The sequence below is a fragment of the Trachurus japonicus genome, chromosome 24, assembly GCF_045865225.1.
Source record: "Trachurus japonicus isolate A0001 chromosome 24, Traja_1.0".
Classification (NCBI taxonomy): Eukaryota; Metazoa; Chordata; class Actinopteri; order Carangiformes; family Carangidae; genus Trachurus; species Trachurus japonicus.
The window spans coordinates 26,016,305-26,029,208 of NC_140930.1; the positions used below are offsets into that span (position 1 = coordinate 26,016,305).

General features: G+C 41.3%; 1 protein-coding gene across 5 annotated transcripts in view; it reads left to right on the forward strand.

The window, feature by feature from the left end:
* The window catches only part of pak5 (p21 protein (Cdc42/Rac)-activated kinase 5), an 80,258-nt gene extending 70,414 nt beyond the window's left edge, over positions 1-9,844 (forward strand). For all 5 annotated transcript variants that reach the window (XM_085770155.1, XM_085770154.1, XM_085770156.1 and 2 more), the window contains 5 exons: positions 662-795; positions 5,746-5,872; positions 6,374-6,499; positions 8,033-8,167; positions 8,319-9,844. In XM_085770155.1, coding sequence (XP_085626281.1) covers positions 662-795; positions 5,746-5,872; positions 6,374-6,499; positions 8,033-8,167; positions 8,319-8,474 — 678 coding nt within the window. In that variant the 3' untranslated portion in view covers positions 8,475-9,844. The remainder of the gene's footprint in view (positions 1-661; positions 796-5,745; positions 5,873-6,373; positions 6,500-8,032; positions 8,168-8,318) is intronic.
* The last annotated feature ends 3,060 nt before the right edge of the window (positions 9,845-12,904 follow it).

Here is a 12,904-nt window from a genome sequence, read left to right on the forward strand (position 1 = left end):
CAATCAAACCACTGACACATTTACATCCATAATTACATTTATTTACAAAAAATTAAGTCTTGCTGACACTAAAAACCCAAGGCAACAAATTTATTCATAGCTGTTTCTATTTACAGCACGCTAACTATTGAAAACTAAATAAACCATATTTACAGAGAAACTTCATGATAGCTTGTTTTGTAGAAAACAGTTTCAATTCGGTAAAACCTTTGATTTCCTCTTTTATCAAGCAATATTGCACTAATTCTATTTTGGGTGTGTGTGTGTTTGTGTGCATGTGTGTGTGCAGTGAACGCAGTTCTGTAGCTGTGGGTGTTCATTTGGGAACTAATTTGCTTTATGTAATCCTATTAATTGCTGAATGTAATCCTTATGTAGTCATGCCTCCAGAACATGTTCACATGAGACAAAGGAAAGTTAAATTAATATATAATTGAAATTATATGAATAAATTAAATAAAGTAATGAAACCGTAGAACATTTCTTTGTCACATGTTTAATATTTGTCTCATGAGGATATGTAATTTACAGACCATGGTTTGGTTTGTTAAAGCACGACATTAAGTGACATTCCAATATAAACAGGTCGTGTTAATAGAAATTGAATAGTAGATAAATGCTAGAAGCCTTTTCCATCTTTCCTTCTCTCTCTGTGTTTCAGGTGGTGATTATGAGGGACTACCACCATGAGAACGTGGTGGACATGTACAACAGCTACTTGGTGGGAGACGAGCTGTGGGTTGTCATGGAGTTCCTGGAGGGCGGGGCACTCACCGACATTGTGACTCACACCAGGTAAAATAATGAATAAATGAATAAATAAAGGAAATGCATTAAAAGATACTGAGTGAATGTCCTGATGTGGGTATGGAAATAGTCAAAGAGAAGCAACAGAACTAAAAGAGTTAGAAGGACACGACCTACAAACCTTTACAGATTCAAGCACTCCAAATCCATTTTAAATAAACAGTTTGAGACACTGTGTAGATGTAAAAGATTTCAAATATAACCAAGAGAGAGAGAGTCATTCTTTCTTTAGACCTTAATATCACTTCAAATCAAATCGAATCAAATCAAATAGCCTTTATTGTCATTGCAACAGACAAGTGCAACGAAATTTGTGGTGCCACATCCATTCCAGGGCTAAAACAGACTAAAACAAGCTAAAAAGGACAACCTCAATGACACGCATGTATACTCACACAAGAAGAAAATAAATAAGTCATCCAGTTATTAAAAATCAGTATTATAATAAAACCTGTAGGAATAAATAGATATTGCGCTATAACATTAAGAAAGTGCTGTTTGGTGCAGTGGTGCAGGGTTATTTATTTTGGCTGGTTGCTGTGGTTAATAAGTTCTTCTAAAGAGTACTTCTAAAAGGATCCAAATAAATAATACTTGAATAGGAGTACCAGTTAAAGGGATACTTCACCCAAAATCGATAATTCACCAATTTTCTACTCACCGTCATGCCAAGGAAGGGTTTGGAAAACTTTCGGAGTTATCAAAACGCTTTTGGAGTTGGGGGGGGGGGGGCGACTGGCAACGGATTTTCATATAATGGCGGTGGATAGTGCTCAGTTTTGAATCGTCCAAAACACACATGAAACATCCAAACACCTCCAAGTGTCCTGAAGCCGCCACATGAAAAAGTTGTTCGTAAAAATGTTATTTGAACTCTGTTTGTAGCCTTGTTGTAGTCGTCCCAGTGGATCTGTTGATGTTTGTGCGCATGTGCAAGATTTGCTGCAAGATCATTGTTCATCGCTGTAAACCATTGGATGTATGATGTAAACACGGAACGTGACTGGTACATGCATCACAATATGTTGTGTATAGAATTGTGTGTGTCCGAACTCCTGACAGGTAGAAGTTTTTATCTTTGGACAGGCTACCTGCTTCTTATGTTAAGATAGGTCAATGAACTCCCTGCTGTAGCTTCATTTGAACAGGTATCAATCTTCTCATCTCAACTCTAGGCAGTAAAGCACATTTTCCAAACTGACAAATGACTTGCTTTAAAACCTCAACAGCTGCAATTTGGGCAGATTTAAGGCAGGACGATTGAAAAGGATGATGAGAGCTAAAATGACTAAAATGATATATTTTCATGGAATTAAGCCACAGGGTTGTGCTTGTCGTTTAATGTGTGAATACATAAGCCTCAAGTGTAGTGCTGAGAAATGCTGAGACGGACTGAGAGGAGGCACTTGTACTTGAAATGCGTCAATCTGTGAAGACGTGCGTGATATTCAGGTGCTGGTAATGGCATCAACAAGTGCTCAGCGGGTAATTATCAACTGAAGATGTGTTGTTAAATATCATTTGTGCTGCACGTCAGAAACTCCACAGAGATGAATGATTTCACAAGATGACCTGGAGGAACCAGCAGATGGGCAGTAATCCAGCCCGGGCTTTGATAGCTCTGGGATTATTGTTCTCCAACTTTTCCTAATTGCTTCTGTGTTGTTGAGTCGTGTTTGGAAGCTGCCACCTCATTGTTTTAAGCTTACTTCGTGCTTGGTGTTTAATTACAGTCATTTGCGTGGAGTGTCAGCATTAGTGCTGCGCGGTGTCGGATGCTAATAACACGCTTTGGTGAGGCTGAGCACCGCTGCTGCCGTGAAGTATTTTGAACAGTCACCCACACAGATGTTTGCCTGTGTGTGTGTGTGTGTGTGTGTGTGTGTGTGTGTGTGTGTGACAGCTTCAGTATGCATTTAAAAGTACTAATGGAAATCTCAGTGAACAGGATATTACTGGGCTAACCCTAAACCTAACTTAACATATTTTCTTTTTTCACTCCATGGTTTGTTGAATTATTCAGATACATGTGAATGTTTAGAGGAAAATCATTTCAATATTCAAATTTGTGTTTCAACAAATATTATTCATCAGAACAAAGAGATAATGAAAGACGGGAAAGTATACAGTATGTTCCTTAAAAGGAACTTGCTACAGTAGATGTCATTGGATTGGTTAGCAGTCAGTCAAGCTCTTGATATAATTATTGGCCATAATACTGTACATACTGTACTGTATATACAAATTCATGATAGATGGAATACAATAGAGTGTGTTTTTTTCCTTGGTAATTTCAGCCATATTTGTCCAGGTGAAAGCGTTGTGCTATTTCTGTTCAGCCTTTTGTTGTGGAAATAACTGCTGCCTTCCTCGCGTCGCGCAGGCTTCATCAGCTCGCTGAGTTGTTGGCAGAAAACACACACACGCACACACACACCGATTTTTACGAGAACACACGTGCTCACACACACTCACACACTCACACACAGAGACATACAGAACATCTGACCCACACAGGCAATTCGACAGTGGCGCAGTGGCCGTCCCTGCTCCTGAACTATTTCAATCACGTTCAGATTTCAATTATACTTTTAGAGTTGGTTAATGAGCTGCACTTCACAGGAGCTTCATCCAGTCTAAGTGCAGAAGCATATGTATGTATGCTTACTGGTGTTTGTGTGTTTGTGCTTGAATGCCTGCATGTTTGTGTGTGCACGTAGGTGTGTGTGTGTTGTTCTCACCTTGACAACCTCTACAGGCTCATTAAAATTGTTTTTTACTTTGTGTTTGAAACAATTTTCTATTCCAGCGGGTCTGCTTCCCATTCTGATTGTGTGTGTGTGTGTGTGTGGGTATGAGTGTGTGTGTGTGTGTGTGTGTGTGTGTGTGCGGTTGGGGAGGGGGCAGTAAAGAGGTGAATTGTTTTGGTGTACACGTCTCCATCCCATTCACTCTGAGTTAGCCAGTTGTTTTTCCATTAGCGGAAGGCTCATTTATCTGGTGATTGTAAATGCATACATGTGTGACAATAAAATCTGCTGCAGTGTATCTATGTGTGTGTATGTGTGTATGTGTGTGTGTGTTGCCTGGGGGTTCTTTCACATAATGCAAAAGTGACGACTCCAACAGAGGATCATTTAGACTGAGGGACAAGGTGAAAATAGAGATGAGTGTGAGAGTTAAAGAGACAAAGCAGGACTGTGGCTGTATGTCCTCTATATGCAGCGTATATGTACATCTGTTACATATAAATGTGCACTTCCTGTCCATGCTTGCAAATGAGGCCGTCTCTACTTCTGCACACGTTACTGTATGTGACGGCAGCTCTGAGTGAACACACACACACACAAACACACAGCCTGGCCGGGCCAGCTGGGTCTAGATGTTAATGTTCAGTGGAGCTGCTCAGTCAGACACACTGCATGGCCCCGTCTCTCCATATGGGACCCTCCTGGCTGCGCTGCACATCACGACTACAGCCGCTGCAGGCGAGAGGGGGAGGTTTCCAAAGCCGCCCTCTGCTCACAGTTGTGTTCGACTGTAATTTCTTTAGAATGACAGCAAAGTCTGTGGAAAGACTCATCTGTGTTGTACCCTTATAAACCACCCCTATCTCCAATAAGTGAGTTATTACTTGAAATATGGAAATACACCGAGCCGTGATACTGGTTATATTCTCATCTTGATGTTATTTCTTTGGAACTAAATTAAATACATTAACCACAAAAAATAATAAATATATACATTCAAAAATGCATCAAAATGATCCTACAACTACTGAACTAGCTACTACTACTGTAAACCGGTAAATTATAAATTGATAGAAAAAAAGAAAAATAGAATACAGATAAGATACTGTAAATAGATCTGAAATCAATCCTAATTGGATAAATATGAGAGATGAGAGTAAGTGATTTTGGTTCATAATGTGGGATGGTATGAAATGGTTCAGTGGAGATTTTAAAGCTAGGATCAAGGACTATTATTACTGAACGTGGCTGGTGATTATAATGTAATGATGTGATTTGCCAAACTGTTTGAACTGTTTTTATGTTTGTTTTGTTGCTGTTTTTCAAGTGTGTACTTTATTTGGACCTACTGTGCTGCTCTCTTGGCCAGGATCCCCTTGCAAAAAGAGAATCTGAATCTCAATGGGATTATTCCTGGTTAAAGGGTTAGTTCAACATTTTGGCAAATTGGCCCATTGCCATAATCCCTATCATAGCAGTAGGTTTGTTACCTTTATTTGTAGGTGTAAGCTATTTTTTAGAACTGCTCAGAGCTATGACATAATAATGAAACGTTACGAAACGGTTGTTTTAGAGGTAAATGCAGAGACTGCTTGCTGAAAAACTGTCCCTGAAGGCAACGCGCATCAGCGGTTTTGCATGAATTCATCTCGAAAACGGCTCAGTCTCGTAACGTTCTGTTATTATCTCATAGCGTGGTAAGAGCGTTTTGGAGTTGTTGGATTGTGTATTTGATGAGTTTGATGAGGGAAACTGAAATCCCATTAGCCTGTGCAGTGTAGCCCAGAGCAGCTCGCGGCTCTGCTCCGCCATTCTAAAAATAGCTTGCACCGACAGAGAAAGGTAACGAACCTACTGCTATGACTTGAATTTGCCAAAATGTTGAACTATCCCTTTAAATAAAGGTTAAATAAAAAAATGTAAATAAAAATGGAATCACAAGAGAGTGCAACAATAAAACATAAAGGATGAATGCACATAATACATTGTATACAAAGTAAAAGACATTAATGTTATAAAGCATCCAGTCTATAATACATTTCACACCTCTCTCAGTTATATTTCTTATTTCTCTGTATTTAAGTAATCTGTGGGATGACGAGGCAATTTTTAACATGTCAAATATGGATCTGCTTTTCTGCTTTCCTAGTTATTGCTGACAGGAGTGTGTGTGTTTGTGTCTTCACAGGATGAATGAGGAGCAGATCGCCACAGTGTGTCTGTCGGTGCTGAGGGCTCTGTCCTACCTGCACACACAGGGCGTCATCCACCGCGACATTAAGAGTGACTCCATCCTCCTGACCAGCGACGGCAGAGTGAGTACATATGACCAGTGTGTGTGTGAGATATATTATCCAGCCACACTCCTTCCACTCAGCTGTTATTACACCAGGAAATCCCCCATCTTATAATATCCTTTTGTATTAATAACCACTGTTCCGGTTGTCATGACACACACTCTCGTACGCTCGCTGACCTTCTCCATGGGTGCCACTCCTGCTACTTGTCAACAGCCAGTGCCAGAAACTCATCATCATCAATTACAACTCGTGCCCCAGTAATTAAATCCTGCCTAATGCCTCCGAACGAGCTGATAAGACATGATTAATTGAAGGATAATTAACTACTAATACAGGAGATTAGTGTCTTCTATGAAAGCTCTTAATCACAATGGGTCAGTGCACTTCTTGACATCAAACACAGAGGTTCAGAACTCGTACAGCCTCATCTGTAAGTCAAGACACCGACATGTCAGAGAGTGGGAGCTGAAGGCAGCACGTGTTTGTGTGTGTGTGTGTGTGTGTGTGTGTTTGCAGATCAAACTGTCAGACTTCGGCTTTTGCGCTCAAGTTTCCAAAGAAGTGCCCAAGAGGAAGTCCCTCGTGGGCACGCCGTACTGGATGGCCCCAGAGGTCATCTCTAGACTACCTTATGGGACGGAGGTGAGGACACACACACACAATTCAGTCTTCATAACCCTTGAAATTTTCCACATTTTGCCATGTTACAACCACAAACTTTTTTTTTATTTTTTATAAATCTTTTCATTACATTTTTTGTTCACATACAACAACATTTGACACATACAATGCATCCAGGTAGTCTTGCTGGAAGGTAGCAAGAAGTCTGTCCTACACACTGTACTGTATGGTGAAAACAACAACCAACTTAACCTACAGTAAGCCAGAACGGCTTCTATGACTGAACTGTAGTTACCTATGTTCTCTTCCCACCCACTGTTGGGAGGGAAGGGAACATAGGAAAAAAAGAAAGTAAACCAAAACCAAAAAAGAAGGTAACCAAAATAAAATAAATGAATAAACATTAAACAAACTAGAGGAGAGTTAGGACCTCCCTAAGCCAGCTATTGTGTGAAGGAGGGAGAACATACAAGATAAGGTGTCTGGCCAGTTGAGTCCTAAGTGGGTGGGAACCAAACAATGTATTTTATTGGGATTTCATGTGATAGACCAACACAAAGTAGCGCATCATTGTGAAGTGGAAGGAAAATGTTACATGGTGCCATGTTACATGGCAAGACCAAAATTGAACTTTTTGGCCTACATGCAAAACGTTATGTGTGGCGGAAACCTAACACTGCACATGAACCTGAACACACCGTCCCATGGGGGTTGATGGGAAGTCGGATGGAGCTAAATACAGAACAATCCTGGAGGAAAAGCTGTTAGAGGCAGCAAAAGACTTGAGACTGGGACGGAAGTTCACCTTCCAGCAGGACAACCACCCTGAACACACAGCCAGAGCTACAATGGACTGGTTTACATCAAAGCATATCCATGTCAAGGCCTAGTCAAAGTCCAGACCTAAATCCTACTGAGAATCTGTGTCAAGACTTGAAAACTGCTGTTCACAGATGCTCTCCATCCGATCTTACTCAACTGGAGCTATTCTGCAAAGACGAATGGGCAAAAACTGCAGCTGTAGATGAGCAAAGCTGGTAGAGACATACAGTACTGTACCCCAAAAGACCTGCAGCTGTAATTGCAGCGAAAGGTGGTTCAACAACGTATTGACTCAGTGGGGCTGAATACATATGCACACCACACTTTTCAGATTTGTATTTGTTTTCCTTTTTTAAATATAATGTTTGGGCTTTTTGGGAGGCAGTGAGACGGGAAATGACATGCAGTAAGTGGCCGTCTGATGCAGGGTTTGAACCGGGGTGCAGTAAGGACTGTAGCCTCTGCATATAGTATATGTAGAGTGCTCAACCCACTGCGCCACACGACACCTCATTTATGAAAGATCTTGAACACATATATAATTTTCCTTCCACTTCACAATTACGCACTACTTTTAATTGGCCTATCACATAAAAATCCCAATAAAATATATTTCAGTTTGTGGTTGTAATGTAACAAAATGTGGAAAAGGTGTATGAATACTTCTGCAAGGCGCTGTACAAGTATACTGAGAACTGTACATGAGCTCACTACACTGTGTTGTGTGTCCAGGTGGATATCTGGTCTTTAGGCATCATGGTGATAGAGATGGTGGACGGAGAGCCCCCGTACTTCAATGAGCCCCCTCTGCAGGCCATGAGGAGGATACGAGACAACCTGCCGCCTCGGCTAAAAGAGTCACACAAGGTAGATCTGTTATATAAACAAGTATTGGCAGCTCAGCCTCCTTTATCTTTCACTATCTTTCTTGCATATATTTGTGCCAGCTTTAGACTTGCATTTACAATCAATGATAAAGATCAGACGAAGGACCAAAGTATTCTTTCACCATCCCCAGGTGTCCTCGGTGCTGCGATCCTTCCTGGACCTGATGCTGGTGAGGGAGCCGTCTCAGAGAGCCACGGCCCAGGAGCTCCTCCAGCACCCCTTCCTCAAGCTGTCGGGACCCCCTTCCTGCATCGTCCCGCTGATGAGACACTACCGCCACCGCTGACCTGCTGGCCCCACGCCGCCCTCTTCTACACTTAAAAACACGCAGAGACTGTACACACACTACCAGGGTGGCCCTGCCCTCACCCAGCCAAAACACTCCACCGCGTGGCGGTGCGCCACCAACACTCACACCTGTAACCGTGACGTAGATTAGCTTGAGGAATATCTAAGAAATACATTTAAAAAAAACACACACGACACAGAAAATAAGAAAAAAAAAATCGTCTACTATTTTGAAACTCTGAACCGGAGTAGAAGAAGAGTACACTGTGCCGGAGGAACTCACTAGACGCCCAGTAGAAACATGTGGGCTGGCTCGCCCTGCTGCGGTCTTCTCTCTTCCTAGACTGTGAGTCTTCAGCTCCATGTAGACTTGTAGCAGCCATCAGCAAGAGCTTCAGCGGGGTTGCGTCGAGGTGGAGGAACCCGGGGCACCGGCGCTCTGCCCCAGACCAGAGCAGCAGAGGGCAGAGCAATCAGCTGTGTGCAGAGAGAGAGAGAGAGACAGAGAGGATTTTGACTGTCACACGGCTGCTGCTGCTGCTGCTGCTGCTGCTGCTGCTGCTGCTGCTGCTGCTGCGTCATCAGTCCATCTGAAGGACGGACTGCTGCTCAGCTGGTCAAACGGAGACGCGCTCTCTTGTATCTTTCTTCTCACACACTAACAGTGAAAATGTATTTTAGAGAAACTTGTAAGTTTTTCTGTACAGTTTTGATAATTTGCAGTATTTTATCGTGTCGTAACCATTGTGATATGAGCAGTATTAAACAGAGTTTCTGCAGAGATCTTTCCTACTGTTTATAATCCAGTTTTTGCTTAAAGATATAAGAGATATCCCAAATAAACCCACCTAAACCTAACTGTTACTAAAAATACTAAATATATTTATTATCTTACATTTGTAGACAGAACTTCCATTAAATGTTGGGAAAAAAAGGGTAATGTCAGAATTTTGTATGACGTTTTAAAGTATTTATTTATTTATTGGAATTGAAGTTTTATTTTTTTGGTAGTGTGGCCTTTTTTTTGTTTTTGTTTTTTTGTTTTGCTGTTTTGTTGGGTTTTGATTTACATTTCTAAAAAGCGCATCGGCAGACAGTATTATCAGTTGTTATATCATCCAAGCAATACCCCAAACCTGTTTATGATATCATGAAGCCCTGTATTTATGATACTGTAATTACGCCATGCATTTAAATGTAGCACAGATTGAGTGGATTTGACAAAAAAAAAGAAAAAAGAAAAAAAAGATTTACTCTACACAGACCTGTTTTCTTTTATATTAGGAGTCTCATCCTGTTTCTCTAAATGCTAAGAGGCGCCCATCCAAGACACCGGCCTACCGCACAGATTTTAGGATGCTGATAAAAGGTCTGGTTTTCTACTCACATCCTCACTGTCATCATCTCACTCCTTATCCCACCTCAGTCAGAGAAACACTCGCTATCACTGGAACTGTGCTGCCATTCTCATCTCTGGTCGGACCGGGAGAACAGTGTAATCCTCCTCCCTGCGTCGTTTTTACCCATCATTCACTGTGATATGTAAATATGACTGTGTGTAAGTGACTGTGAGTGTGTGTGTGTGTTTGTGTGCGTGTGTCAGTGCTTGTTTGTGTGCAAATGTGTCTGTGTGTGTGTCAAAGAGCAAAAGAGGTAGCGTGTGTTTATCTCTGTACAACATCTGAGAGTGTGCGTGTGCGAGCGTGTGTTTGTGTGTGTGCAGCTGGCTAATCCTTGACAATGTGTCAGGACTTGAATGAGTAACACTTATCTGTGGTGTTTGCTTGTACAGTGATATTGCATGTTTGTTATCAGTGAAGCTGGTTTCAATTAAAAAAAACGCCCATAAAAACATTGAGATGTGTTGCATGGATTTTTCCTTCATTACCCTCTACAGTCTCCTCTTCTCTCTGTGTCTCATATCAGGCAAGAGTTGTTTTTTTTTCTAAACAGCGCACTGTCAGATTATTCGAGGGACTTCCTTTCAGCCATCAACAGTTTATTTTCTCTCTGTTGTTTTGGTCTTCCATATTCTCTAAATTCAACAGTTCTCATTCCCAACTACTTCACCCTAACCTTGCCTCTGAAAAGAGAAGCAGAAAGACACATTCATGGATTGGTGTTGCCATAATATATGAGGTTATTTCTCTTTCTTTCCTCTAAGCCATTTCCCTCTGAAATACTATAATGGGATATTGATTTAGCTCGGACAGAGACTGGAGCTTCTTTCTCAGAGAGAGATACCTCTGCCAACGGCTCAGTAAATAAAAGCACTAGGGCTACTCAGACTGCAGGGCATCAATGACGATCAAATTGAAGACTGTAGAGTCACTGAGTTACTATTAAGGTGAATAATATATTATATCTACAGATTAACAAAACAAACACTCCACTCACAGGAACATCAAGTACATCATGTAAAATTAAAGCTGTGAAGATAAATCATCAAAATCCATCAATGACAGTTTGAAAGTTGCTAGTTTTGCTTTCAACTCTAAGAAATGGCAGAAAATAAGTTACTTTTTAACTTTCATTTATCATCTTTGACCTTTTCGCAAAATTTGACAGTTTACAACTGTAACCATACAGTCAATAACATGTAATTTGCATAATCAGATACATTAGCATCATATGGCAGACTTTTTAAGACTGGTTGTGGTGTAATATCAAGAATAATAAGAATAAGAATGACTTTATTAATCCCCAAAGGGAAATTAATTTGTCTGGCAACTCATCTACCGTTTGCAGAAGAATTGAAAAAAAAAAAAGCCTGATGGGATCTTCCAGAGCGATAGTAGCCTATGCTCTGGGATCTTCTATCTCTCCATCCTGCATCAAAGAGAGAGGAGCCGTTCACCACTTTTTGGTCTATCAACATATTATGAAGTGGATGATCTGAGTTGTTCAGAATAACACCTTCAGTTTGCATCATAAAACAGCACACTTGCCAACACAGACTGATAAAAACATCTGCAGCATCTTACAGTGGAGAGGTTTTTGTAGAGTTTGGCTTGGATATTCATGACAGCATTTAGTAGTCCCTAGGCTACATTCATTTTACTGTGGAAGAAATATTTGAAGTAGAATTCAGATCATTAGAATAACACGGCTGTTAAATGAAAGTCAGTGGGAATAAATACAGGTATTTTGGGGTCAAAACAAACATTTCCTATATCGGGAACATTGGATGAAGGTGGAGTTTCATTAAAATCCTCCCTGGCCACAGTTAGCCTACGGGCCGCAATGCATGCTGGTCCTCAGGTGCCTGACTGGGACCAGAGCCTCATTAGCCACACCTGTGTGTTTTCTGAAAGGACAAGTTTCGTGTCTGACTAATAAATTTTTTTTGTGACGTTTTAATTCTTGACGGGTTGTTAGATATAGTCAGGCTAGTTAATTTTGAGAAAATGACGACTGCAGTGTAGTTCTACAGTAAGTGAACTGTAGGGACTAGAAGACTATACAAATATCGAAGGAATTGAAATAAATTGGTATGAAACGGAACAAACTGGACTGACGCTGTAAGGACCTTGCGAACTTCAACAAAGGGTGAGTTTCTCAAAATGAACTGTGAGTTGATAGTGGGCTAACATGCTAACATGCTACAAACAGATAACCTAGCAGGACCTGCGTCACTGGGGCCGTTGACTCGCTGTTTTGGGAAGGAAACGGATCCAGGGCGAGAGAGACAGACCTTTCCTTCAAAATAAAAGCACCAAGCTAATAAAATGCGGTAAAACTCTTTAATTTAAGGAATATAATTTACAAGAAAGTCCCCGAGGCATTAAGTTAACATTTCGCTTTTGTATTACAAGTTAATGTTTATTTTATAAGTTTTATTTTGGTGAATTTGGTGATTTCGGTATCCGCTACAGACAGGAACCAGAATGCAGTCTAATTCAGAGGTAACGGACACCAGGCTCTTCGCCTGTCTGAAGAGCCTGGTGATGCGAGGCTAGTCCCGAAGAAGGGGAACTGCCCATTGGTCCGACCTCCCATTGGTTCGACCTCCCGTTACTCCGACAAAATCAACCACAAGTCGGACCAATAGGAGGTCGAACCAATGGGTGGTCCCGTTAGTTCGAACTGTCATCGCTACTTTGTGACAAGCTCTTCCATTGATAGGAGCATGCAGCTTTCTCTCTCTCTCTCTCTCTCTCTCTCTCTCTCTCTCTCTCTCTCTCTCTCTCTCTACGCACATCACACACATACACGCGCGGCCCAGAATATCACCATATTCAGTCAGAGAGCCAGATCATGTCAGATCGCGCACAACCGTCATAAATGCTGATCAAGATGTGTAAACTGATAATCAAAGCCCCCCCTCCCAGAGTACAGAGTAAAAGAAATACACTTTTTTTTCTCTCCCCCCGTCCGCTCGAGCACGGCTGAACCTGGCCGGCTTGAGCTCACTTCACGGGCGCGAGC